General features: G+C 46.9%; 1 protein-coding gene across 8 annotated transcripts in view; it reads right to left on the reverse strand.

Annotated features, from left to right (window-relative positions):
* The window catches only part of SAMD4A (sterile alpha motif domain containing 4A), a 215,115-nt gene that overhangs the window by 83,268 nt on the left and 107,377 nt on the right, over positions 1–24,470 (reverse strand). For all 8 annotated transcript variants that reach the window (XM_043548839.1, XM_043548838.1, XM_043548842.1 and 5 more), the window contains one exon: positions 11,017–11,535. In XM_043548839.1, the coding sequence (XP_043404774.1) occupies positions 11,017–11,535 (519 nt within the window). The remainder of the gene's footprint in view (positions 1–11,016; positions 11,536–24,470) is intronic.

The raw sequence follows: 24,470 nt of genomic DNA on the forward strand, positions 1-24,470 counted from the left end.
TGGGGAGTAACACTATGCAGATGAACTTTTGAACTCTGGGGCTGGACTTTTTGGACTTTGGGTGATTTGTGGATTGCTGGACTCAAGAGACGTTTGGGTGCTGGGACTCAAGAACCCGAGGGAAAGGGGCATGCCCCAATTTGCTTGGGGTGGTTTCTTTTTGCTCATGGGTTGTGTTATGAATCCTGTTGGTGGTGTTTCCCCAACATAATGCCACATTGTTTCTCTCTGTTATTAAAAGGCTTTTTGCTACACTCAGACTATGTGCTTGCGAGAGGGGAAGTATTGCCTCTTGGAGGCGCCCAGCGGGGGTGGTATATATTTGTCCCAGGTCACTGGGTGGGGGCTCGAGCCGGTTTGCATTTTGTTATTGGAATGGATCCCCTAGATATTGAACCCGGCCCTTGTTGCTGCCAACTCTGATGGGCAGAAGGGTTACACATAGTAGTGTATAATAACAATATGCCCAGGCACCAGACAAAGTGTCCCTAGAGCAAGCTCACCACTCCTCTGAGAAAGACTTTGACCAGATTTGACGTCAGAAACAAGCAGTACCTTTGCAGAGACAGCATGCTGAAATCTGTGCCCTGGAACACACTGTTTAGACCACCGGCTGGACAGAAGCTATTATGGATAAAACAGGAACTTTTTTTAAAAACTAAACAAACACTAAGTATTTGAGGGATTTGCTTTGGAATAGAAGATTAATGGGCATATTGATTGTATCGAGGGGCTGGGACAAAGGCTGACTAGCCGTGTTTATTTTTTAGCATCTGTTTGTGGACTTACTGTGCTTCATGTCCAAGCAAATATTGTGTTAAGGAAGGTTATGGACGAGCGTATGAAGTACAACTGGGTTGTCTCCAGCTGTGCCTGCAGATTGTCAGAACATGTTGCCATCAAAAAACATCAGCAGGCTTTGCCACCTCATATCGGCTTGAATGTCAGCACCTTATAACGCTGTGATTCTCATGAGTGATCCAGTGCAACGTGCTAGGGGAAAGTGACTGGCTGCCGCTGCCCCTCCCGTGGTTCTCTCCACAGAATTCGATGTGCTTCCCTCAATGGAACATGTGGTTATATAAATACATTGGAAACAAACACAGGGCCACAGCTAGAGCTCAGTGTTCACAGGATATTAGTGAACCACTGCAGCCATTACTGCAAATGTTTATCAAAGTTACAGCGTAACATTAAAGGTTGGGGCTGGGCTGAGGGAACATTTAGATACATTGCAAACCCACTCGGCTTCATAAACGTGAACACTTGCCCCTGGCATTAAACTTGGTGGAAAGGTTCCATGAATATAGGCTCTATAAATCTTTCAGTGGAATCAGAGCCGTTTGATGGCAGGCATGAGGGCTCTGGCGATGCAAAAAGAGGTCATTGTAATGTGCCAGGAAATCGCTCGCCTGGGAGAGGGGTGTTTGTGCAGGGAAGCTATGTGAGGGAGCGTTGATGTAAAGGAGAGGTAAAGTACAGCAAGCCACATCAGTGGTGAGGTGAACTAGGAAGAGGGAGCAAAGACAAATGGAATAGGAAGGGGTAGCGGGGAGAGAGAGACAAGTACGGGGGCTTCCCAACAAAATCCCAGGACGAAGAACAATTCTGAGGAATCCAACCATGTCAGATCCATCCAGCAAAACGGGCTGCTACTCTTGGATGCTTCTGCTGAATCACCTGGGGTGGCCTGCTGAGTTAGATGCTTTTTTGCATTCTCTGTGACTTCAAAAAAGTCTCAGCATTTCAGAAAATGGAGTAATTATTTATAATTCTCTCCTTGTTTATTTCTACGCATTGTGGCAACACTTAAAGGTCCCGATCAGGATCTGAGCTAGGCTCTGTGCAAACATAACAGAAGGGACGAGTCTTTGCATCAAAGCGTTTAACGGTTTCTTTTGAAAAGAGGGCCAAGTACTTTAGAAAAGACAGTCACCTTTTCTGTAACTGGTATTCTTCGAGATGCGTTGCTCATGTCCATTCCACTGTGGTGTGCTTGCTCTCCACATGCACTGGTGCCAGAAGTTTTCCCCTCAGCAGTATCCAAAGGGGACTGACTCTGGCGCCCCCCTGAATATGCCCCTGAAATCACTGCCAGGTCGTAATAGGTCCTTATGCACGAAGTGATCCAATTGGAAATCCTCTGCGAGGACCCTTCATCCTATCTGCTGTAGCGATGAAGAGTTGAGTCGATTTACAGAAAGGGTTGGTACGTTCTAAGTAAAAAGCCAAGGCCCTCCAGAAGTCCAGGGCGTGAAGATGCCTTTTCTCACTGGTCTTGTGCAGTTTGGGACAGAACACTGGGAGGAAGATGTCCTGGTTCATATGGAAGGTGGAGACCACCTTTGGCAGGAAGGCTGGGTGGGGCCACAACTGAACCTTATCTTTGTAGAAGACAGCGTACGGCGGTTCTGAGATCAAGGCTTTAATTTCTGAGACCTGTCTCACCATGTCACCGCCACCAGGAACGTGACCTTCCATGACAGAAGGGAAAGGGAGCAGGACCCCAGTGGTTCAGAGGGCAGGCCAGTGAGCCTAGAGCAGAGCAAGTAGTCCAGGACAGCCTGTATGGAGGAACGCGAGGGAGAGATGCCCCATTCGGATGCCCAGAGGGAAAACCTCATCCACTTGGCCAGATAAGTCAGTCTAGTTGAGGGCTTTCTACTTTCCAGGAAGGCCTGTTGGACTCCTTGCATCCGCTTCTCTGGGTTCAGCCCTGCAGCATCCATGCCGAGAAGTGGAGGGACCAGAGGTTGGGGTGTAAGAGCCAACTGTGGTCCTGCAACAGCAGGTCTGGTCGGTTGGGCAGGGGTCAGGGAGGGGCCACTGACAGGCTCATGAGTGTGCTGAACCAATGCTGACGAGCCCACGCCAGGGCAATCATGATAACCTGCACCTGGTCTCTCTTGATCTATGCCAGGGCCCTGCTGATGAGAGGAATCGGAGGGAACTCACACATCAGGCTCCATGACCACGACAGGAGGAAGTCATCAGGGAGAGAGTCCTTGCTCAGACCCTGTCGAGAACAAAACCGGTGGCATTTCCTGTTCTGTCTGGTAGGGAACAGGTCCACTTGGGGAGTTCCCCACCTTTGGAAGATCCTGCAGGCTACCTCTGGATGGAGTGACCACTCATGGTGAGAGGAGAAGTCCCTGCTGAGCTGGTCTGCCAGCATATTCCTGACGCTGAGAAGGTGACAAGCTTCCAGGTGGATTACATGGCTGATGCAGAAGTCCCACAGACCTGACAGAGAGCCGACGAGCGGGCTCCCCCTTGCCTATTGATGTAGAACATTGAGGCTGTGTTGTCCGTCAGGACTCATACCACCTTGCCCGACAGGTGGGGAAAGAAGACTCCACACGCCAACCGGACCGCTCGGAGCTCTTTGACATTCATGTGTAACTGTGCCTCCTCCGGGGGACCACATCCCCTGTGTCTGGAGGTTTGCTGAGATGTGCCCCCAAGCTGAGGTCCAAGACGTCTGACACCAGCTCAATGGAGTGAGGAGGGTTGTCGAATGGAACCCCTTCGAGGACTGTCCTGCGGTCGGTCCACTATCTCAGCAAGGTTTGTATTGCCTGGGGAATGGTAATGGTCTTCCCCAGGAGGTCTCGGGACTGGGAATAGATCGTCGCATCTGGAGTCTGGCATGGTGGATCACGTAAATGCACGCTGCCATGTGGCCTAGCAGGCGCAGGCAGACCCTGGCTGCAGTCAGAGGGAACGCAGAGACTTCTGCGATGAGGTTTGCCATTGTGTGGAACCTTTTCAGGGGCAGGAATGCTCTGGCGCAGATAGAGTCGAGGACCGCTCCGAAGAACTCTATCCTCTGCACTGGGACGAACGTCAACTTTTTGTCATTCACCAGTAGGCCCAGAGAGCGGCACGTGGCTTGAAGCACCACAACATCCCTTCAGACTTGAGACTTGGAGCCCCCCTTAACAAGCCAGTCATCGAGGTATGGGTAGATCTGGATACCCTGGCGCCTGAGGTAAGCCGCCGCCACCAACATGCACTTGGTAAACACCCTCGGTGCTGTCACTAGGCCGAACGGGAGGACTGTAAACTGGCAGTGGTGGGGCCCCACCATAAACCGGAGGAAGCGTCTGTGTCCTCCAAAGATTGCTATGTGGAAGTATGCGTCCTTCAAGTCAAGGGCAGCATACCAGGCTCCTGGATCCAGGAAGGGGATAATAGAAGCCAGAGAGACCATGCGGGACTTTAGCTTTTGAAAGTACTTGTTGAAGTCTGGCTGGTCCAGGATGGGCCACAGACTACCCATGGCCTTTGGGATTAAAAAGTACCAGGAATAGAACCACTCCACCACACCTAGCTGTAGTAACCCATTTACCTCCTCTGTGAGGAGACTCTCGTGAAAGGGGTCCCTGAAGAGGGATGGGGAAGGCAGGTGGGAGAGGGGATAGAAAGGAACTGGAGGATATAACCTGTTCCACTGTACTGAGGACCCAAAGGTCCGAAGTTATAGTGGTCCACGACAGGAGGAAAGGGAAAAGGCAGTCGGAGAACACTGGGAAAGAGGGATCTGGGGAATAGTCTGGTAGGTTGGCCTCGGTCGCACCCTCAAAACGTCCGTTTGGCCCCCTGCTTATTACGGCTCAAGCCCGACTGGGCCGAGGGTGGAGGCGGGTGGCTCGGGCAGCGCTTGTAACCTTTGGCTCGTTTATGGGGCTGGTCCTGCCGAGGCTGGCTCCCCGGCCCTGAGTCTGCTGCCGTTGGCGGTCTCTGGTGTCCAATTGGTCCTGTGATCGGCACCAGGCCCTTGGAGATGGTCGGGGCCAGTCCCAGAGCTCTTGCCGGGTGGCGCGTGCCTCAGAGGGTCTGCACCAATCTACAGGCGAGGTACATCTCAAGTTCCTCGATCGGTGCCCCGGGTGTGGGGACTGAAGAGGGCTCCACTGAGTCTACCCTCCAGTCCTGAGGCAACGGCTTCAGGCGGGCAATTGCTGGTGGGACGTCCCTCTTGATGGAGATCAGTACTGCTGAGGTGGGGACACTCATAGGTCCCAGCACGGGTTTTCCCCAAGACTGGGGTACCGCGGGAGCCGGTGAGGGCGGTACCAGGATCATCAGGATGTCTTGAGCCACTTGAAGAGCTTCTGGCGTCAATGGCACCTGAAGCTGCCTAGGGCCTGCACCGCTATCCAAGCTTGTAGGCAAAGCATGGGATGGGCTGCACCGCTTGACTTGAGATGAGGACTGACTTCCCAAAGGGGGTGTTGAACTTCCCGGCACGGGTCGTGGCTCACCCGCAGCCCTCTCCTGTCCCTTACGGGGGGTAGGGGATCTTCCTCTCCCAGTCTTTAGTGGCTTCTTCCCTGGAGCTGTGGATGAGGAGGGGTGCCGGCTCATGGATGCCGCTGGCGGAGCACTGCGCATGGAGGCCGCGGTGCTCAGTGCGGAGTCGGACTGCTGCTCCGGAACCGGAGTGAGTGCTGACTCCATTAGGAGCGCTTTCAGATGGATAATGCGCTCCTTCTTGATCCTAGCTTTAAAGGACTTGCAGATATGGCACTTGTCACTTGTGGGACTAATGAAAAGTTGAGAACTACTACTACGGGTAACTAAGAAACTGCTAACTATATACAACTACATTACAGATTTTCAAAGTTCACAAGAACAGAAAACGAAACACTGCTAGTCGAAGCAGCAGATGTTCCAGCACCGTCACTGGCAGCAAGAAGGAACTGAGAGTGGGGGGAGCCGGTGGCTCTCCTTATACTGCGCCATACGGGTGCCACTCCACAGGGCGCCAGAGCCGGTCCCCTACGGATACTACTGAGGGAAAAGTTTCCAGCACTGGTGCATGTGGCGAGTGCCCAGACCTAGTACAGAATGGACATGAGCAAGCATTCGAAGAACTTAAAATTTCTTGCTGGATATCTCCACCTGCAATGATTCACCTGCTGCAGCCAGAATGTCGTAGCCATCTTCTCAGAAGCTATTTCTCTCCAACCTGGTTTCGCCTTTTCATGTCTGTTTTCCCTTAGGTAAATGTCCTGATCATCACTCTGGTCTCAGGTCTCTTCTTCCTTAGGAGAGTTTGATGCAGCTGCCTTTCAAACCCGATTATCAGTGCCCCCAGTCTTTCTGTTCCTCTTCAGCTACTCAGAAAGGGCATCTAGAGCAAGCTCTTCTCCCTCCTCTCCAGAGACTAAACTCTGTGTTGTACCCGCCCCATTTTCAGCCCATAACATAAGGGACCAAAGCACTGTGTGAACATACCTCTTGTAATTTCAGCATTGCCACACAAAGCGTTCAAGAATCACAAATCGCCCCCCCCCCTCAAAATCACAAGATTTTTAAAAATAATAATAAATTTAGGGATCTTTTTATCTTTTTATTTGCCTTCTTGTTCTGAGCCTTTACAGCACACATCTGCCATCTGCCAGCTTTCCAGCACAACCAGGAAGGCTAGGAATTTGCTTTTATTTAACGAAAGCTGAGATTCTCTCATGATCACCAGATTCCGGGAGCTGGGGCTTTAAGAAGAATGCCAAATATTGCAAGATTCACGATCAAATAGCGAGCGCTGGCAATGCTGCAGCTTACAGAGCAGTCTCATCTAGCATCATTCCAAACCTGCGGACACTGGGCCAGACTGTGCATGCACCACCTGGGCAGAGGTCTTATCCTTCATGGAGCTTGCCCATGCATGGAAGCATGCCCACTGTGCCACACCTAAGGAGGGTGCAGAAGGCACTCCCTGCAGGTCAGTCAGGGGGAGGGATGACCCTATCATCTCCCTCCCGCTTTGGGGTGGCTTGCACCCTGGTGGGAGCTAGGAGGGTGAGGTCTCTGGGATCAGAAAACTGCAGGGACTGAAGCTATGCCTGGCTCCTGGGATGTGCCTACTGGAGAAAAGCTCCCCCACTACACCATTTTGTGCACCTCCGCAGGGGGCAGGCACAATATGCCCCATTCTTTTGCTAAAGAGAGAATAAAATGCACATCTGCCTGTCAACATGGACACTTCCTATCCACGCACTGCAGACACTCCCCCTCTCCTTTAAATCTCCCATGCATTTAAAAACCTACAGGGTCATTTTCATCACCAGAGACTGGTTAGGCGCCTTGGTGTAACGCCCTGGATACCGCGGGTGTGTGACCAGTGCTTGCTAGTTCAGTGCAGAGGTGTAATGAACGTATATTTTGTAGTGGCTGGTTAAATCCTTCATGCAATATAGGCCCCAGTGCAAAAGACAGTAGCTGAGAGAAGGGCTGCGGTACATTCAGGACCATTAGGAAGCGTGTGTGGCAAAAGTGAAACAGGCTGTGGTTATTATTAACTTGGGAAGCACTGGCCATGCAACTGGATCCTTCGCACAGCTCTTTTCACAATCAGCCTCTCATGCACCCTCCCACCAGGGCCTAGTGAAAACGATCCCCTCTTGGGTGACTCGTCTGTGAAACAACCTAATAGAATTTTCTGCACAGCAGGTGCTTGCAGCAAGAGCCATTTAATTTCTGCACTAGCTGAAGATGAGGCAAAGGGGCAAGTCAGATAGGAATCTCAACATACATCATGCCTGGAGCACTTGGGGTCTGACCCGTCAGCAAAGAATCTGTGCAGCAGGACAGAGCAATGTTCCTGCCACATGGCATTCTATGCACCAGCCAAATATATATGGGAGCACCTCCACACCATGGGGATGGGGACTTTAACAATGCATGTCATAATGGTAATTCATAACCATCATTGGGGATTTGAAATTCCACCTTAAAGAGGGCCCTAGCTACAAGAGCTAAGGAGAGAAACAACAGCCTTTCTTTCACCCAGTTACTGATCCATGAGAGGATCTTCCCTCTTATCCCATGACTGCTTAGTTTGCTTAAGGGCCATTGGTAAGGGACCTTGTCAAAGGCTTTCTGAAAGTCCAATTACACTATATCCAATGGATCACCCTTTCCCACATGCTTGTTGGCCCCCTCAAATAAGTCTAATAGATTGGTGAGGCATGATTTCCTTTTACAAAAGCCGCATTGACTCTTCCCCAACGTATTTTGTTTATCTACGTGTCTGATAATTCTGTACTTTAATATTGGTTTCAACCAATCTGCCTGGTTCTGAAGTTAGTGGGATCGCCTTTGGACCACCTTTTAAAAAATAGGTGTTATATTAGCCACCCTCCAGTCATCTGGTTCAGAGGCTGATTTAAGCAACAGGTTACATATCACAGTTAGTAGTTCTGTAATTTCATATCTGAGTTTGTTCAGAACTCTCGGGTGATACCCTCTGGTCCTGGTGACTTATTACTGTTTAATTGATCCGTTAGTTCCAACACTTCCTCTATTGACACCTCAATCTGGGACAGTTCCTCAGATCTGTCACCTAAAAAGGATGGCTGGGGTGCAAGGATCTCCCGCATAGCCTCTACAGCGAAGACCAATGAAAATTATTAATTTAGCTTCTCTGAAACAGCCTCATCTTCCTTCAGCACCTTGATCATTCAAAGGCCCCAGTCTGGCAGGTTTCCTGCTTTTGATGTATTTTAAAAAAAAATTGCTATTCGCTATTGTGTCTTTTGCTAGTTGCTCTGCAAATTCTTTCTTGGCCTGCCTTGTTATACTTTTACACTTAACTTGCCAGAATTTATTCTCATTTCTCCTCACTAGGATTTGATTTCCAATTTTGAAAGGATGCCTTTTTGCCTCTAACCGCCTCTTTAACTCTGCTGTTTAGCCACGGTGACATTTTTTTTGGTCCTCTTACTGTTTTTTTTTTTAATTGGGGTATACATTTAGTTTGAGCCTCTTTTATGGTGTTTTTAAATTTTCTCCATGCGGTTTGCAGGCATTTCACCCTTGAGACTGTTCCTTTTAATTTCTCTTTAACTAGCTTCTTCATTTGTATATAGTTCCCATTTCTGAAGCTAAATGCTACTGTGGTGGATTTCTTTGACAATTTTCCCCCCTACAAGGATGAAAAATTTAATTACACCGTGGTTGCTATTACCAAGCTATTCAGCTATATGCACCTCTTGGACCAGATCCTGTGTTCCACTTAGAAATATATCAAGAATTGCCTCTCCCCTTGTGGATTTCCAGGACAAGGTGCTCCAAGAAGCATTTACTTAACGTGTCTAGAAATTTTTTCTCTGCATCCCTTCCTGATGTGACACACACACAGACAATATGAAGATAAGTTGAAATCCCGCAATATTATTGAGTTTTCTGCCTTTGTAGCCTCCTTAATCTCCCATAGCATTTCACAATCACCATCATCATCCTGGTCAGGTGCTTGGTGGCCTATACCTACTGCTATACTCTTATTGTTCAAGCATGGATTTTCTATCCACAGAGACCACAAAGTCTTTAATAACCATTCTAATGCTCTCAGAACTTTTCATTGTGAATTTCCACAGGTTGACAGACAAGTTAAGTTTCTTTACTGCAAGCAGCTTTCCCTCCAGAAAGCGATCTCTACATTCTGTACAATTACTGTGTTCAGAATCATCAAAAGGAAAGACCAGGAGCACTTTCTAAATCTGCTCACCAGCGAAGGCCTGGAGATTTGTGTGTGAGATATTTGTGCAACTAGAGGGTGAGAGAGGGTGGACTTGTCCAAGGGCATGTGTAGACGGATGGGTTTAAAGGGGTCTGCCATGAGGGGACAAGGATGAGGGAGGGGGAAGATGAGTTGAAACTTCCTATTATGGGAGCAGGGGAGTATGGGGAAGGATGTCAACTTCTCCATTAACGTACAGGCACTTGTGCTCAGGTAGCAATAGAAAACAGGGCCCTGAATATGAAGAACAGCACCCAGTTGGACCCTGGGATCATTTTGAGGCATGGGAAGTGGAGATGTCTGTCAGTGCTAGAAAGCAAGAGCACTGTAAGCGGGAGATTGTGAAGGCTGAAGTCAGGCAGGGGAGCAAGGAAAAGGTATAGCAGAGGCAGGGAGGGGAGGGCAAGTGTCTGATTTGCTGATCCCATTAAAACTGAGATAGAAACCTGGTTATGAAAAAAACTATCTGGGCTGTCTTTGTAAAACCCTGGTACCCACTATATGAAGACACAACAATTCCTCGTAATGTATCTTAAGGAAGGTCTCTGGGTATAGATTGCCCTTCATCAGGGTAAAAGGCATGCCAGCCCTCGTAACATCTTTCGACACAAAGACCAAGCGCCAGTCAATAGAACAGGCTCCAACTGTACTGTGAAGATGCTACATTTGTTCTCCACCCAAGATGTAAGCAGGCACAAAAGTTTGGGGGAAGGGGGGGAGAGCCATAATGAGTCTCTACACAAAAGCTACATAAACCTTTGTTTAAAAATGCCAGTCACAATGCCCTGGCTTATCTGCATTATCCAATTCTGGGGCCCAGACCTGCAGTACCGTAGCCTGTGTAGGTCCCACTGAAGTCTGTCAGAGCTTTGCATGGGGAAAGACTCCAGAATTTTGCATCATTAGAAATAAAGAACACTGAAATAAAGAACACTGAAGACTGCACGGCTAAGATCCACTGTTACCAGTCAGAGTCACATCTCTGCCTAATAGAGATAAAAGCTAATGTTTTATAAAGTGCTCATCTGAATTAGGAGCCATGTACCATTTTCAAAAATGACTTAGGTACTTGAGAGTCTTGTTCCATTACTTCCAATGAGACTTAGGCATCTAAGTGCCTCAGTCACTTCTGAAAATGGAACTTAGGCTTCTAAATCACTTAGGCACGTCTGAAAATGTTACCCAGAATTGGGGTTAATAGCATGAAAGGAAAGTGGCGGCCTCCAACAACGGATGTTTTTGCTCTTATAACCTCTTAGCTGTTCAATCTTTGTTCCAAGCAGCTTCGTGTTTAAAATCCTACACTATGCAAAACAGCAAAATGACTATTCTGGGCAATCAAGCATAAAGAAGGGTTTTTCCAGGGCCAAGCTAAAACTGGCCCCTCTTCTAATACGATAAGTGCTGCAAGGAAACAGTTGTGGGGCGGACATGCCACAGAAACTAGCCAGAAACGGCTCTCGGCAGTGGTTTACGTTTATGGTACTTACTTGTGCTTGTATTAGTTCCGATAGTATTGATCGTCGTGGGAACAGAAGAGGAGGAGTAGAGGGGCAAATGGCCATTCTCACACCCCAGGTTTTTGTCCTGCCAGCTGGAAGCACTGACACATATCCCAGAATCTCGAGAGTTCTGCCACCCATTCAGCTTGTCGTCAGAGTTCTGTCTTTGGTGATAGTAATGCGTCTGTCCATAATCCACAGAATCGGACCGACCTCTGTTTTGGTTGCCAAAACTACCCGATGTGCGATCCTCTAAGTGATTGAGCCACATGGCCAGAGCGCTCCTGTCTTCCAGTGAAGTGGCAGGATGGATCAAAGCATAGGACAAAAGCTGCCTGCTCTCTTCTATGTGTTGGTTGTGTTCAATCGAATGAGCCAGGATTTTAGGCAACAGTTTCATGTATTCCACTTTTGCTTCAATGTTTCCCGGTTTCAGTAAAGGCAGATGGGTTAACAATAGGGAGATCACTTTATCCTTGGATTCCTGTTGCCATTGGTTAATGATTCCTGTTGGAGGGGTAAAAAAAAAAGAGTTGTGAAATCAGCAAATAAATAAATAGATTCCTACAAGGTACATATAACATTACAAAGAGATTTCTGTGTGTGATGCCCTGTGCTATGTGGAATTCTCTTTTATGGCACATATTTAAGTAACTGTGATTTTGGGTGCCTAATTTGAAACTCCTTAAAGAGGTCTGATTTTAAGGGGGGCTCAGCACTTTTTGAAAATTAAGCTCCTTTTAAGATATCTCAAGATGGACACCCAAAATTACCAGTCATTTCTGAAAATCTTAATATAAAAACATAACATAACATAAGAATGTCCATAGAAGGTCAGACCAATGGTCTATCTAGTCCTGTATCCTGTCTTCTGACAGAGGTCAGTGCCAGATGCTTCAGAGAGAATGAACAAAACAGGGCAATTATCAAATTATCCGTCCCCCGTCATCCAGTTCCAGTTTCCAGCAGTCGGAGATTTAGGGACACCTAGAACATGGGGTTGCATCCCTGAACATCTTGGCTAATAGTCACTGATGGATCTATCCTCCATGAACTTATCGAATTCTTTTTTGAACCCAGTTCAAAACCCAGTTTTGGCCTTCACAATATCCCTTGGCAACAAGTTCCACAGGATGACTGTGCGTTGTGTGAAGAAGTACTTCCTTATGTTTGTTTTAAACCTGCTGCCTATTAATGTCATTGGTGACCCCTGGGTCTTGTGTTACATCAAGGGGTAAATATCGCTTCACTTTCTCCACACCAGTCACGATTTTATAGACCTCTATCATATCCCCCCTTCGTCTCTTTTCTAAGATGAACAGTCCTAGTCGTTTTAATCTCTGCTCATGTGGAGACTTTGGCTAGCAGCCCAAATTCTGCCCTCTGTTACTCTACTGACTTTAATGAGGTTGCACTGATGTAACCAATGGCAGAATTTGGCCCAACATTTGTTAACATTATATGTTATACAGAAAATAGTTTCATGTACTAACGCACTGAAATACACCTTCAAAGACACAGATTAAAAATTACATTCAGTAAAAGGGAAAATGAATACTATTAATGCATGAAGTCACACAGTCCTAGAGTTTAAGGCCAGAATGGATCACCAGATCATCTGGTCGACCTTCTGTATATCACAGGCCACCAAAACCACCCAGCACCTACACACTAGTAGCAAAATTTGTCTCCTCTGAAAGTTATTTATAATTGCAACGGAAAACCATGGAATGATTTCACTACAGAAGCACAATTTTTAAACACCAGCTGATTACTTCTTTGTGAAAGCAGCGGACAGTTTTGATACAGAGAGAACCTACAATATATAAAACGATGACTTCTACACATGCCCAATACCTAGCCTGTGTAAACTGTCAGTGGACCTCTGCCGATCTATGTCAGCTGAAGATTTGGCCCTGTGTTTGTAAGAATGTCCACACAGCGTCGAACTAATTCTTCAGAAAAGACAGGTGTTGGTACTTTCAGTAATTTACATATTTTTGATTGGCATAATACAATTATCGACCTGAAGAAGAGCTCTGTGTAGTTTGAAAGCTTCTCTCCTTCACCAACAGAAGTTGGTCCAATAAAAGATATTACCTCACCCACCCTGTCTCTCAAATTCAGAAAGAGTCATTCCAAAACATACTATTAAAGGCTCGGATTCTGCTATAGAATCTATGCAAAACTGAGCCAAAATTTGTGCTCTAAACTTATATTTCCTTGTATGAGTGTTGACAGTTTCTCAGAACATAATAAACAGGAATCTGACGCTGGTAAGAGTGTGTAACGGCAAACAACTGTTTTAGCACAAAACCACTAGATGGCTTTCTGGAAACATTGATCATTCCAATTCAAACTTTGTGCAGAGATATTTCCTCCCCTCACCCCAGTGTAACTCTACACTTTTTATTTCTTCGAAATCACTTCCAAATTGTCTGATTTCTCTTTGCACATCAAACTGACAAACGTGTGAACTGGATTTAGTGACAAAGCTATACAAACTCGAGCAAAAAGGAAAAATGTTTAATTGGGTAACAGAACCGCGATTTGAGTACATTGCATGTGTGTATAGGTCAGCAATTTCACTTTTGCACATAATTCCGATTGTCCCAATTGTCCCATCACTCAGAGGTAGTGACTATAAGCATACAAGATAGTACCAGTACAAAAATCTGAGGATGAGGGGTGGGGAAAGGTCCATGGGGCAGGGTTGTTGATGGAGAGGGAGAAGAACAATTTCCTTTGCTTTTCCCTGTGGGAAATGATGGGAAATCTATGATGACCCACTCCTTTTCCATAATCTCTAACTGATGTGGCTTAGGAACAAACTACCCCCGACAGCTATTTATTCCAGAATTGTCGATACAGGGTTTCTTGCACCTTCCTCTGACGCAAACGGCGCTGACCGTTTTCAGGGACAGGATCCTGGACTAGGCAGGCCCCATGTCTGATGCAGTGTGGCAATTTTTATGTCCTTATTGTCATGCAATACTTTATATCCTCAAGCTGAGAGAGTGAACGTCACACGTAGAGCCCGGCGTGGATACAAAAATGTGTATCCGCATGCGACCCATGAGCCGCAGAAACGGTCTGCGGATTTGCGGGACCCTCCCCAGCCAGACCAGCGTGCAGCCCAGCTGGGGAGCTCGGGCAGCCATGGGGAACTGCCGTGGACCCTCCACCTGCCCACGGTGCAGGGGGAGGCTGAGAGCAGCCCCTGGCTGTGTCCCTGCCCCCCAGGCAGAGAGACTAGCTATCTATCTGGTGGGGCATTCCCAGTGGCCCGCCAACTAGATACTTTCAATCGCAATAGATCATTGGCATGCTAACTGTTGCCGCTCTGGTTGCTTTCCACCTACTACGCTCTTCCCAACTCAAGTCCAACTGCCGGCCAGCTGCGCTGCCTGCCTGTCAGCTGCCCACCTCCACGCTGAATTCTGAGTATGCTCACACGGGATATCCTGGATTATGTTCCACACTCCCCTGTGGTAGTGTGCTCATAATGCAGCGGAGAGGCAGCTGCATCTAGGGCAAGGGCTAAGGTGGGCAGGGGCACCGGAGGTAAGCGACAACAGAAGGAAGGAAGCTGGAAGGCGTGTGTGGAGGAGGAGAATCCTGAGCACCTCATCTCAATTACATGTGTCTTCCTTCCAGCTCTCCCCCATTTGACATGTGCCTCCAACCTATCTGCTCCCCCAACACATGCACCAACTTACAGAGCATACATCTTCCGCACTCTCTCCCTAAAACACTCAGCCCCCCGCTGCACTCCACCCTCTCTCTAGAGACTGTGTGAAGCAGGACAGTGTGGTTTTCTGACCCAGGAAACAGTGCACCATGCATGCTCAAATAAACTGGGATTTCAAAGAAACCACAAAATGCCCGGCACCACTGACAAATAAAACGTACACACTGATAAGCATAAAGAAAACAAATAGGACCTTGACCAGACACAGCCCAGGGACTAGGGAAAGTACCTAGAATGTTGTCAGAAAGGCTCCCTGGTCCCACAGCACATGTACAGTTCAGTGGGGAGCAGTGTAGGCCAAAGGAAACACAGTGGCACCTGCGCCCTGAGAGCCTCTCTGAGGTATGGAGAAAGGACTAATGCTGGAAAGCTCAGGCAGGAGTGGGACTGGTTTCCAAGAGATCCAGAGGTTCAATGCAACATTCCAAAATGACTAGATGTGGCTCTGAACCTCTCTAGTCTGCAAAACAGGATCAGAAATCTTGTAAAAAAAAAAAAAAAAAAAAAGGCTCCCTGCTCTGCAAAGGCCCAGTGAACTGCAAAATCCTTTCTGCTTCTTGGCCAGAACTAGGAAGTGCCAAATTTAGCTGAAATGGCAAACAATTAGATCTGAAAAGGATTTGGTTCCCTCTGAGTTCAGGGCAAGAGTCAGGCCTGTTCTGTTGCCCATTACTAGCAGGGCACTGGGAACGTGATAGGCACTGGGAAGGAGGGAAGACTAGATGGGCAGGGCAGTGACTGACCAGGGAGACAGGAGCAGCTCACCAGCATGTTCATCTCCCAAGCAACGCTCCTGCCTCCCCTCTCCTGGTGACAAGCTCCCAGTTCCACCCAGTCCCAGCAGCAACACCAACTGGTACCAACTCCCCACAACCAGACTCACTCTCACCTCCCACAGGAGCCCCCAATTCGACTCCCTACCAGTTATCAATCATTCCCAAGTACCCATGTCCTGATCCTTCCTTCCCCTCAGCTCCTAAACCCCTCTTCCCAGTCTGTCCAAACTCCCTCCCAGAGTTCCCCATCTCCAGCCTGATAAAACAATGTTAAGAAAAGTACCTCCCTTTCCTGTTTCAGAGATCTAGTCACTCTACCCAAGCAGTGTCTTACAGTCGTTTGTCTCCAAACAGACACTATTCATATTACAGTATCTCTCTTTCCCTCATTATAGGGGGTGTTGGTAGCCACTTGGCTATCTAACTTCCATTACAAGATTCTTACAAGATTCTTGCTACCTATTTCGCTTTAATTGCTCAGGAACATCAGTAACCAAACATGAACGTTCTAAAGAGCCGGGCTCAGCCCACAGCCAGAGCTGCAGCACATGTTGTTCTGGGTATGCCTGGGCGCTCTCAGAGCAGATGCAGCCAGGAAGGCAGAGTATGTATGTAAAGAGCTGCCACTTTAGTTTGCAAAGTCAAGCGCTCAGACGTTAGGAAATGCCACATTTATGGCTGCCTGTGCAACCTTAATTCAATCTCCGTGTATATATGCGTTATGATACACATGTTAATTACATGATCACATACTATGATTTCCACATGACCCCTGCCATGTTCAGTGCCCAGGATGGATGTACAAGGAGGCAGAATTAAGGTTACTTGGGCAGCCATTTTGTAACTTTTGAGTGCTTTTGCACCTTTAGGTAACTTTGCAACCTAAATACAATTCTTTTAACATATTTTTGTATGTAATATACCTGTATAGTAGGAGAACAACAAGGGTAGGAGAGTTGAACTGCTAAATTTTCACTGCTCAATTCCAGTACCTACGCTGCCACCATCTTCTCTCCCCAGTGGCTAGCCATCAAATACAACAGTGTCCCTCTTCCAAGACTTTATGAAAAGGAATATCATCCATGCCTGGAGACTACGAGAACATAAACCTTTGCTGACCATAAGGAATCAATTCCAAAAGGTCATCCCAAAGTGGACTGCCATGTAGTCACTCCAGCCACATGCCAGACATGTGGATTTTCTAATGCCCCCAATGAAAAAGACCAATCACAGCAGGGCTCTATACTTTTCAAAAGGTAAATGCCAACCTGGATCCATGAAAAATGTCAATATATACATGGACACGCAACTGTTTGCACAGTTACTGCAAATGTGCACGAAAATAGGCCAATGTACGTGCAAGTTTGGCGCTACGTAGTGATTTGTGCTTGCAGTCCAGCAATTTGAAGATGGAGATGCAGCAACTGTGAGTGCATGGGGGCACAAGCATTCTTTTTTTCTTTTGCCTGGGAGTCTCAGGCTTCCATTTTTAAAATATCAGCCCTGTACGGAAGAAAGGAAAGGGTAGTTGATAGCATGCACACAAAGAGATTCATCTCATTAGATGAGTCACCTGAAAGGGACCATTTCAAAACATGAGACCACCGTGAAGTGTTTTTAAAGAACCGCTCAACACAAATCCTGTCATTTTCAAAACAGAATGGAAAGTTTTGCAGCAGAAAGGAGGCTATCCTCAAACTGTCATGTATGGTTTATCAGATTTCACAAAGAGGGCACACAAATATGTCATCTGGGGCATTGACAGAGAGGTAAAAACTAATGATTTGCAATTTATAAACTAGATGACATCTTATAATAAGTAACAAGGACTATAATTAAAGACGATGATGATTTTAAAAACTGCTCAAGGACTCTCGGAGTGGCAGAGAGCATGTTTAAATACAAAGTCTGGTATTATTACTGCACAATGGCAAGTCAGCGCATTTAAGGGCTCCAATCATTAGTAAATTACACTTAAATTGCTGTTTTAATTATACTCTTGCTTTCAGTTTAACAACATTTATTATAAAAGAAGGCTCACAAGTGCATTCAGATAATTTGTTCAGGGAAGAAATGGCTAAGAATTAGATGCGCACATCCCAAAGTTACTGGCTAAATGGAATAATGGAACAATACTGCGAAATGGCAACAATATTCCAAGTGGGATGCAATCTAAGAGAAAAATTAGAAATTATGTAATTTTTTTCATTGAATTTTTAATAAACTCTAAAAAATATCCATCTTGGTAAGTAGTCCAAAACCCCTCAGGAGTGATTCCAGAACAGCCACAGCTTATCTTTCCCTCTATTTGCATAACCCCTTCAGGCTGTGATCACTTCGTATCTTGTAAGCTAAGCAGTGCCAAGCCTGACTAGTACCTAGATGGAAGTCCTACAAGGAACGCGCAAGTGTACCAAAGGGAGTGGAACTGGTGATACAGCAGTTAGCACGATTAAGCCCGACCTACACTGGGATTCTAGCCAATGGTGCAAACTACTAGTATAGATATTATTTATGCTGGTGCAATTTACCCTAATTTCAGTCTGGTGCAGCACTGGTGTAAATTGTATCTACACTAAGAGTTTGCACCGGTGGTGAAAGTTCCAGTGTGGACAAAGCTTTACTCAGTAGGGCCTGATCCTGGGAGGTTCTGAGTGTTTTCTACAAGGAGCTGGGTGCTCCCAGATCCCACAATTTTCAGTTCCTTGCAGGATTGGTATGGCTTTAGGAAGGACTGTGCTATTGTACGCACCACCTTTCAGCTGAGGCATAACAAATAATGTCCAGACCACTTGTGGCCATAAAGATCCTACGGCATCGCACAAGTAGTTTGATTAACCTCCATGGGCCAAATCCTCAACTTGTGTAAGCTGTCATAGTGACATTGAAATCAATGAAACTATAACAATTTACACCAAAGAGGATCCTGGCCCAGCTTGTCTAAATTTCTATTACAGTAGGTAACTACCCACCTTCTCCCGACCTAATTCGCGCTGCACTATCAGTTAGATAATTCTTCGCTGCTTGTGCTAAATTCTTGTGTACTCTTGCTGTGCCCCGTTAAACAGCTGCCATATTCCACCCCAAGAGTGGCTGAATTTTGATGATGTGTGAAGAGATCCTTATATAGCGTTTGTTAGGAAAAAAACTGGCATCCAGATAAAAATATTTAAATTATTAGTTATTATTAATTGTTACCACCTGCACCTTGAACTTTTAAAATGTTATACTTAGTATGGGTGAAATGGTGCCTTATCTTTTCTTCCTGAGTTAACTTGATATCAAAAGAGCAATGTTAACAAAATGGGAATAAAACGAATCAGCTAAATCTTTTAGAATCACTCAGTATATCCATCCAGAACATCCCTTCTTTCTGTTGTTGAAATCTATCAATCCTCCAGCTCCATAGAATAAGAACTTCAATTAGTGCCTTTTCCATACGGTAACTGATGCCATTTAAAACAATATTGAGAGATAGCAGAATTAGATGCACTTAATGAAACTGACTTCTAAATGTCTCTGCCAGGAACACTGGGGACTGCTCCTGCTCCATCGAAGTCCACGCAAAATTGCCACTGAGGGCAAAGCGAGTAACATCCGGACCCAGTGCGCCGACAGCATTTCTAAAGAAGTCTAGGTATGGGGCCAGACAATGCAGCAGTGATGCAGAAGGTGGTGTGAATCAGACCCCATGACACTCCTTAGGGCTGCTCATCCTTGCACTGGAGCTGAGCTGAGCACAGGGTCTGGGGACCTGGATCCTTCACCACTGAAGTTTTGCCATTAATTTCAATAGATACAAGTTGAAGCACTGGAGAGAGGGTGGCTTTGTGCCACCTTTTGGACTACTGTTTTCCTGCGGGCCAAGTCAGTCCCCACGACAGGTTAGCACACCAACTCAGGGGCTGCTCTAATCTGTGCCAAAAACAGCCAGGGGCCATTCCTATCCCAGACCAATGACATGTCCAGTCCCAGCACATGTCACAGGATCTGCCAGAGGCCAGGGACATCTGTTAGAGGCCTGTTTCCCTGCAGCCCCTCCCCTGCAGGTCTCTCACCTGCCCGCAGGCACATGGAAACATTTGGGCCTATATGGGAAGAGTAGGCCAAGATCCCCTACCAGAACAAGTCTCAAGCCTCACTAAAGGCTAGTAGAGGCCAGCAGAACTCAGTAAAGAGTATCAAAGAGCAGAACTGTTCACGGAATGTTAAAGAAGGTAAATAGGGCTCTATTCTTTACCTCCCAAAGCTCCCATATCTAGATTTATGAACCCATGAAGGAATTCACATTGGCCCCAGCTGGCCATTTATGTGACTGTCTTTCTGTATCTCATTACAGGAGTGACTTCATTCTTTTTCTAACTGGTCTGTTTTTGGACATGTTAAGCATTTACAGAGTAGGTGCCATCTTTGAAAAATAAGTGAGAACTGAGCTATCAATACCACAATGAGAGGCAATATAGATAAATAATACTGCACAAACTGAAACATGAAAACACACCCACACAGGCTTGGAATCTGCATTCTGCAACAGCAATTTCAGCAACCTCACACTGTAGGCCAGTGACTCTTAAAACTGCATCCAAGGGCCACCAGTGATCCATGGAAAACTTGCCAGTGATCCACTGAAAGCTATCTGGTCACACGGTGCTGGCCCTCCTCATTTCCAGCTGCTACATCACATTAAAGGAAGCTAAAAATACATTAAATACTTTCCTAATGTTCCTTTTCCACAGAAGCAATTGCTACGGTAGCTGCAGAGAAGTTATGCGACTGCTAATGGGAGGAGAGGTGAATATGCTATGGAGAATAGCAGGGCAAGTGGTCTAGTGGTAGGAAGATGGACCATTAGATGTAGTCCATGCTAAGAAGGAGTTTGAAAGCTCCCTACTTTAGGCTACACCAGGGGTAGGCAAACTGTTTGGCCTGAGGGCCACATCGGCGTTGTGAAACGCTATGGAGGGCCGGGTAGGGAAGGCTGTGCCTCCCCAAATGGACTGCCCCCCTCAGAACTCCTGACCCATCCAACCCTCTGCCTGCTCCTTGACCCCTGACCACCCCCTCCCGAGACCCCCCCGACCATAACCGCCCCCCCCCCGGGACCTCACCCCCTATCCAGCCCCCCCACTGCCTGTTCCCTGACTGCCCCAACCCCTGTCCACACCCCCGACCCCTGACAGGCCCCCCGGGACTCCCACGCTTATCCAACCACCCCCTGCCTCCTGTCCCCTGACTGTCCCCCGGAACCCCCTGCTTCTTATCCAAACCTCCCCCCCCGTCCCCTTACCATGCCTCTCAGAGCAGCAGGAGCTCGCAGCCCCACTGCCTGGCCGGAGCCAGCCACACCGCCCACGCTGCTCGGCTGAGGCTGCGGGGAAGGGGGAACGGTGGGGGAGGGGCCCGGGGCTAGCCTCCCCAGCCAGGAGCCGTAGTCTGCCCACCTCTGGCTACACAGATAATAAAACAAAGACAAGAGTCGAAAGCAAACAAAGACAAAGCGCTAGAAAATCTATAGTAGGGAACACTCCTGTACTGACAGGAGCACAGATTAGATCATTTACTAAAGTAGGTCATTTCTGGCTTTAACGTCCATGATGGTTCTATGATTAAGAAGTTTCATATGTGTTAACCACCAGAATAAGCCCTGATGTCCCTTTGATTGTTAAACATATTGGCCCTAATTCGTTCATTGAAATCAATGGAGTTACGATAGGGATTAATTTAGCTTGTAGGCATTGTCAAAAAGATACCATATGGACATCAGCAAAAACATTAACAATTTCATAGTTGCCTGATGTAGTAGTTATACGTGTACGGAACATATGTGGTATGCATTCACTGAATGTCCATGTAAACACAGAAATACACAGAGAACAGGATTCAACAACAAATGAGTACAGGGTCATAAACAGGTATGTTCCCTAAGTCACATCAGCCTCTACATATACTATGTATTATATGGAACATATATAGGGTGTCTCATGGTAATGTGTTTGCGAAAATGGAGTTATGGAAGATAGAAGATAGGAGCAGTGTCTGAGGCTAGCATCACATAAGCAAGCTTGTTGGTGCAGCTCTGTCAATGCATCCCACTTTTACCCTACAACAACCCTACTATTCCACTCCTGAAACTGTGTGTCATGCTGGGCGGTGTTTTCATGGTGTGTACAAATGTCCACTGGGGACTAGAATAAGAGCAGCAAATTCATTTTTGCTTTTGAAGCCAGGTTGGGGGAGATGAAAAACTTGGTTCTGTGCTGCTGGGAACTCATCTTTCCACTCAGTTCTCCAGGGCAATGACAGTTCGGGCCCAGGCCTGTATCCCTGACACATGGGGGGTATTTCTTACTCCCGTGAGGAGACTTACTGATTTTGTGTGAGGAAAGCCTGGAGGAGCAGCCCTTTAACTTATTGTGTTCAGCTTGAACAAAAGTTCTTGGGATATTTCAGAAAGACAACAGCAAGTCTGGGGATGATAAAGACAAAGGGTAAGTCGCCAAGGTCAGACGGAGAAAAAGCCATGAGGACTCTTCATGAAATTGTGTCCCAAACAGCCTAATAAACAAATACTTAACCAGCCCAGTGAATGCACAGATGCAGGCCTCTGCTGGTGCTGAATTAGCCAATGGAGGGAGCTCATTGCTCTTCATTAAGAAAAAAAGTATTATGAAGAAAAAATTAACTATTTTGTTTACATATTGTATTAAAGGGAAGAACCTTCACAATGTGTCCCGCACTTCATATAGACATCTGCAACCACAAAGTAATCTGGTTCTACTGAACTATAATGCGTGCAGAAGAACAAGGATTTTCCTACTTTTGGCTATATTTCCCCCCGTAATTAGCAAACTTAGCAGTGCTCATGTTATTGTAAGGTGGTCTGTGTAAGACCAGAAGGAATAGATTTCCAGTGCTTGTTAATGGCAAGCTACAATCAGCTTCCCCATTAAGTGTGCTTCTGGAGAGAGAGTACCAGTAACAGGATTTTTTCTTTTCTAAATTGAATACAGACGCTATAAGTTTCACTCCAAAAGCAGAGTGGGGGGGAGATAAAGTCTTTTTTTCCAAGAAATATTTAATACCAAACCAAAATATACGGAGACTTTGAATTTTCTTGCCATGCATCTGGTAGGAAGTTTTATTTCTAGGCCAGAGCTGTTGCACACTTTTGCTTCAGATACCATGAAAACGGGAGAGTTACTTAGAAATATTACTCTAAGCTTGGCACTAGAACGCTTGGATGTGACGTTTGTCAGTGGAGAGCACCTCAGGGCATCTGGCTTACTCAGAAGAGGGAAAAGACATGCTGGTAAAATTTTCTAACACACCCAAGTCACAACCTTTGAAACAGGAGTAGGTCAAAGTGGACTGGGGAACAATTGGTACATGGCACCAAAGTGCAGACAGACACTTAAGGAGTGGTATGTTAGTGCGATGCAGATTTACACCCCAGCTTGCTGCAGACTAAGTGTCCATGTAGCAAACCCTCAGTTGCTTTTCAACATTTTGCCTGTTCTCTCTCCACTGGCTCCGAGCACATCACGGGAGAGATAATCCTCTGCACTCATTTCACAAGCTGTGGCCCAGCAGACAGGGTCCCACTGAGCAGCGGATGTGACAGTGAAAGTGTTGCTAATATCTGGAGAGAAGGGAGGGCACACAAACCTGAGCAACAGATGGAGAGACTGAGAATCCTGCCCAACTGATTAGCGCACTTACCACTGCGAGCTGCAGCAAGGTGCACGGCCGAGCCAGGGGCTCTGAAGAACATCGCAGTTGCCAAGAGGCTAGAGGGATTGGCTGGAAAAAGCTCACTGTCAGAAATGAATGTTCTAAACTCGACAGGCCAGGCATCGCGGGGTTGATCCAAAGGTCACAACTCGCCTCTCTCAAACTCATACGCTAGAATCTGGATGCAGAGTGGGTCAGACACAGGCAAAAAGAAACCTGGCAAACCTGGGACAGCAGCAATTGTGAGCCTGAGAGCGAGATGGGCTGAGGGTCCCTCTGAAGGTTCCTAGGTACTCCCAAAGCACAGGTACAAAACAGCGTAGAAGGTAAATTAGACAGAAACATGGTGGCAGCCAGTGAGAGAGCAGCATTCCTTTAGACTCCATAGAAATAGCTTGGACTCCAGGACCATTCTGAGGGACAGATGACTAGGAAAAGCTCCCCTCAGGATTTAAAACAGCTTGATATCAGGCAGTGACAAACAACGAGAAGACCCACTTTCTAAGCGAAAGCAGAATTAAGCCAACCTTGCTAGTCTCCCAACCAACATCGTCTTTTTGAGGGCAGAAACATTTCCAGCCAGTGACAAACAAGCAGCCTCACTCAGAGGCCCTTGCCATCCCCAATAGAGTTGGTCTCCAACAGCAGCAAGAGACCTACAGCAATCTGTTGGGCATAGGAGCCAGCATGGGTGTCTTTGCCTTGCTGGACCGGCAGCCTAAGGAATAAACCCACAAAGGCCAGTTGATATTTCCTCAACACTTCCTTGGGCAGGTGACCTCCTGTGCACCAGGGCCATCCTGTTTCTGACCTCAATTAGGTGAGGAGGACTCCTTTCAAACTATAAGATGCTTAGCTTGATCCTTCTCACTCAAGGCAAATGGAAGCTCAAGAACAACAAGTGTGGTCCAGCTGCATTCTGGGCAGAGGCTGTGGAATCACTCAGGATGGATACGTTCTTCTGCTTCGGGTCATCTGCACAGGAAAGAGGCACTGGAACACAGAAAGCAAGAGCACCAGTGCCACAAGTGTCCTTCCCTGGAGAGGGGGAAGGAAGGACATCACAGCACATGCAGAGGAATCTAGAAATGGCACCAAACTTTACTTTGGGTGGGCTGCTGCCCTCCGACCATGAGAGGAGTACAAGTCATTTATCAGTTTCCAATGAATATAGTGAGGAAGTG

Source organism: Chelonia mydas, chromosome 6 (genome assembly GCF_015237465.2).
Source record: "Chelonia mydas isolate rCheMyd1 chromosome 6, rCheMyd1.pri.v2, whole genome shotgun sequence".
Classification (NCBI taxonomy): Eukaryota; Metazoa; Chordata; order Testudines; family Cheloniidae; genus Chelonia; species Chelonia mydas.